Here is a 5,000-nt window from a genome sequence, read left to right on the forward strand (position 1 = left end):
CACAAGCTATTTATTTCTTCAGGTGTTAAAGTAATTAGTATGAGCATGCTATTATACCATTTATGGACTCATATTTCATACTATAAGTTTGGAAATAATAGACTGTTCCTCGAAAGTAATTTCTCGATATTACTGGATATCAGTTTTGTTTTCTTAACCCATTCATGCCGGGGACATTCCAGCCTTGCATGTTGTAATGCTGGGGCTCTCGAACGCATAGGCCTAAATCAGTTAAATGATTGACGCCATATAACGGCACCCTGCGAACGGGCCTTGAATGCGCGGTACCCGTGGTGTGCCACTCGTCCAGAGAGGGTTAATTCAGAAGGCAATACTTTATTAATACAGTCACTGTTTTTTTCCCACAGGTGAGCTGGACCCAGAGAGGATTGGCTCGGGGATCCAATATGGGGATGCCACTCTTCGCCGCCTTAATCGTGCAAATAGTCAGCGCTCGAAAGCAGGAGCTGAGTGCATGGGCTCCTCATGTAGGATTTGAAGGCCGATGAGTAGGTATATGTATGTTTGGATCCTATGAGAGTTTGTTATGGCAAAGATTGTTTAAATTTGAGCAGTTTGATTGTGGAGGTCTTCAAAGGGCAATGTGCTACCACGACAGATATACACTACAGTCAGATGTGAAAGTATTAGCAGTATGTTTTATTTTGAAAATATTATGTGACAGAGAGCATTATTTTTGTGGTGGATCACAAGCAGTGTAGAAATGTCTTGTAATCAGCACTGAAATTGCTCATTATGTAAACCTGAAAGAGTACATGATATACTTCTTTTTTTTTCTTAACGTTTTGTGGTCAAAGGATACAAGGGGGTGTGATTGGGGCCAATTTAAAATCAGGGATTATTTTGCTATGCATTGCTTTTCCCATTGAAATGCAATATTAAAAAAAAACTTTTTGTTGTTTACACTCTGCTTAGGGCCTAACTTCTTTCTTTTCTTCTTTCTTTCAGTCTTTCCTATGTCATTTTTTATATGATTGTTGGAAATGAAAATTATGTGTGTGTACCCTAACTGATATACCAAGGATTTTGAACACTGTTTCTTTACACATATGTTTTCTATATACTATATACACATTTTACATATTTGGTAATTTTCTTTTGTTGACTTAGATGTTTATATATATATATAATGTATATTTTCATTGAATTGTACATTCTTGCAATAATCTGGTTTTCTTGAGAATCATGTTAAGAAAACTGTAATTTCTGCTTGGCATGTGGCTACTTCTCTCAAAACATGTAGGCCTAAATTACCCTGCCTAGCCTTCTTTTCTTGTATTTTATTTATTTATGTGTGTGCTTGATGTGCACTGAGTTACATAATTATAATTATAATTATGATTATTATCAGCATTGTCATTAGCTTGTATATTTTAACCAGTCCAATGTCAGCATAAAATAATTATCTCTGGATTTTGCAATATATGAAAATAATAAGTTTGTGGAAAATGTTATGAAGACTTTCAAGTTGCAGATATTTGCAACAGGAGTTGGTTTAAGCAGTGGTAAAAGAAGAGTATGAAAGCACATGCCAGTTACACCATGTCATATACGAAATAAAGCTGTTTGCTCCCTTGTCTCTTCCTCCCCCCTGCCTTCTCACCTCTCTTCTCTTTTCTTCTCCCCTCTTTTCAGTGCTCTCTCTTTCTCTTGTTCTCTTTCTCATTATCATTTTTTCATTCTTTCTTATTTTATGTTTACTTCTAATCTCATTTATCTCTTTCTTTTTCTTTCATAATACTTGATAATTAATAGTGGCAAATGATGGATACAGAATATTGTTTGGAAACAAGGGTGCCTCTATAATCAGTTGTTTTGATATATAGTAAAAATGCCATTGATGAAACTCAACACATTTCTTCAAAATGCTGTTGCTCTTCAAATGCATGAAGTTCTTTGTTTTATGAATAAATATTGAAAAGATTATGCACTTTTGAATATCAAGTTGTTTATGGCACACTTGTAAGGCATATTATGATAGGATTTTGATAATGAATAGCAATTTATAAATGTAGGCCTATCCATCATACTAGCTTCCATTTCATATTTTATTTGCAGTGACATATATGGAAGATATATGTGGCCACTTGATCATAAATAATGCTCTCTCTTGTTTTTGTTATATCTTGGGTTGATGGTTGTGAATGTCTTACATTATTTATATATGTTATTATGCATTTTTATATGTTGTTTCAAGACTTCATGCCTCTTCTTTAAATTTCTTCCTTTGTAAGAAACGACAAAAGAGGAAATAACACCATCAATAGGCATATTTGCTGCATACTGTATAATAGATGTGCTAGGTGAAGTGTGTAATGATTAAGTAATCCATATTTAGGCAAATATAGAAAGATTCTTTTATTTTATTTATATGGTTCAGAACAGATGTGAGGTAGATTTAAGTTATTATAATGACTCCAGAGAAAACACAGAAGTGGGTTATGTGAGGGATGCCCAGGTAATGACAAGCAAATTCAAGAATTTATAAAGCAGATAAATAATGTAATCTTAAGTTTTGCTCTAGGATTTGAACTGCTGTGATATGATTTGTGAGTTTCTTATTGGAGAAGGCTATGTTGTGTATGAATTACAAAGTGACAAGGAGTGGAAGTTTAATAGGCAATGTAATTTTATATAATTATGCTTGAAAGGTGCATTGCCCTAGAAGGCCTGAATGATTTTTCAGCTATTAATCAGCTCATGTCAAAGTGGCTTTTGCTAGCATTAGACATATTGTTCAACAATGGTTTTGCACACAGAGTGGAATGATAATTGATATGTTAATGTTTGGTTCCGAATACGTTATGGCCAGTCAGATGTTGATTTGCTAGTAAATGCTAAAGTTATTTAGTTCAATTGTATATTCACAGTTTGAATAATTATTATGAATGAGAACAAAGCCTAGAAGTTAATACATTACTAGCTTTCAGTGTATAGTGCTATTTAAATAATTAAATTATTTTTTGGATGTAGTTATTTTATGTTATCATATCTTATTATATATAATGAATTGTAGGTAGGTATTGAAGTCACAGAGAAGTTATATTACAGTCCCTTCAGATCATGTATCTGGAAATGCTTTCATGGAGCATTATCCTAAGGAACCTTCCTTTGTAGGTCACAGTCGTACATTAGAAAAATATTGATGAAAGGAAATATGCCAAGGGACAAAGCATCATTTGTATTTGTGTTTCTTGTGCATGAAGTGGACTCCATTTCAACAATTCTGATATGGTGCTTTCTCTCCAGTGATATCAGTATGATGAGATAGTGTTATTTTAGAGAATTTGGTTACTGTCCTACATGCAATTTGTGTAAAGTACTAATTTTATCCAATTTGCATTATAGTTGTCCTGCGGTTGATTTGAAGTATTATTTATCTTTGATTTGTTTTAACAAAAAGCACTGATATCATTGAGGTTGGAATGTTCTGTGCTCAGAAGTTCGCTTCTGGAACTGTAAGCATATTTCCATAGAAATATGTTGTAAGTAGCTTTAAACTGTTTTAACATATAATCACTCTTTTGATATTCTATATTTCTGTTTGGATAACAATACAATCATACAAAATATGAGAAATTATCCAAGTTTTATATTAGCACTAAAATTAATGCTTAAGAAATTCTACTGAGGCTAGAATCCTGATCTTCTTCCATTTAATCTAATAAGAACAAAGAGTAGTTTTATTGTAGCTGTCGTACTAGCAAGCATTAAACCACTTCTGTAAGTGATTACTTTAAAAATAGAAAAGAAAAAAACACACTGAAAATAATAGAATAAAGTGCAATTTGTGATTGCACATTTTATTTTATTGTTATAGCTATTCTGATATGTGGTGGAAATAGCAAAAATCCAGCACAGCAAGAAGTTCGAACAGGTTAGAAGGACAACATCCGCAGAGATGAAGTGGGACAGACAGGTACTTCTGGCATCTGAAATCCTGAATATGCTTTCATATGAATCCTCAATGATACAGAATATACAAGTGAAATAAAAGGTACATTGAAAATGATATAACATGCTTACCCATTCTTTTATTTGTTATTTTGTTTGTTACATAATTTGATGTGCTATATTATTTTAAAGATACAACTGCTGACAGTGATGAGTCTTAACAGATTCCTTTATATTCTCTACTTACATATGTAGTTTTGAAATTGGATCTGGGCATGTGTGTTTTTTGTTTGTTTGTATACAAGTGTTTGGTGTACAAGTGAGTATGTATCAGTGTAATTGTTTTATTTTATTTCCAGTCTGCTCTGTCTGCTTTGGAGTGATACTTAAGGTCTAGATTGTCTTTTATTGGATCATGTAGAATTTGATATCTCTTGTTTTATTATGAAAATATTTGTATTAGAAAAAAATAGTGATATTGCTCACTCAAGATGGGATTCAATGATCAGTTCATGACATTTGCTTATGGTGAGACTTATGAAGTATTAGCTTCAAAGTTTATGTTCTGTGTCATTGTGGGATAGAATTTTCATTTGCAAAATTCAGCAAGGAATTTAAATGTCCTTGATAGTTTATTCTCATGTGTTTCAGGTATTATTTCAGATAGTATTCAGCCAGAATCTCATGATTTTCCTCTTGGTATAGCTTATTATATGTTGCAATATTATATGAAAAGAAAAGAAGTCTGAAATTTTAATTTAAACCCTTTTACTGTTTTTTATTTATATTTCACCAACATATTTATCTCTGGTTTTTCATTCCAATTATTGCAATTTGTGTATTTTGCAATTTTCAGGCAATGATTAGATTATAGAATATATATAATCATGAAGTTAATTTTTGTTTGTATATGAAAGAAATTGTTGCCCTGTAATTTTAGGAATAATGAACACGATATTTCTTTATTTGCTAAACATTATTTATTGACTGCTTATTTATTTATAAAAATGGTGTAATGTATGATTTATATAATTAAATCAGTCTTTCATTATTTTTGTTATGCTTCAGGTATATGATATATGTAA

The 5,000-nt window shown here is 31.9% G+C and overlaps 1 protein-coding gene across 1 annotated transcript in view; it reads left to right on the top strand.

The window, feature by feature from the left end:
* The window catches only part of Rab4 (RAS oncogene family member Rab4), an 18,051-nt gene that overhangs the window by 12,349 nt on the left and 702 nt on the right, over positions 1 to 5,000 (top strand). The window contains exon 6 of the mRNA XM_043015412.2: positions 369 to 5,000. This exon is cut by the window's right edge and continues 702 nt beyond it. Coding sequence (XP_042871346.1) covers positions 369 to 499 — 131 coding nt within the window. The 3' untranslated portion in view covers positions 500 to 5,000. The remainder of the gene's footprint in view (positions 1 to 368) is intronic.

The sequence above is a fragment of the Penaeus japonicus genome, unplaced genomic scaffold, assembly GCF_977035675.1.
Source record: "Penaeus japonicus unplaced genomic scaffold, GWHDUDI00000001_assembly GWHDUDI00000010, whole genome shotgun sequence".
NCBI lineage: Eukaryota > Metazoa > Arthropoda > Malacostraca > Decapoda > Penaeidae > Penaeus > Penaeus japonicus.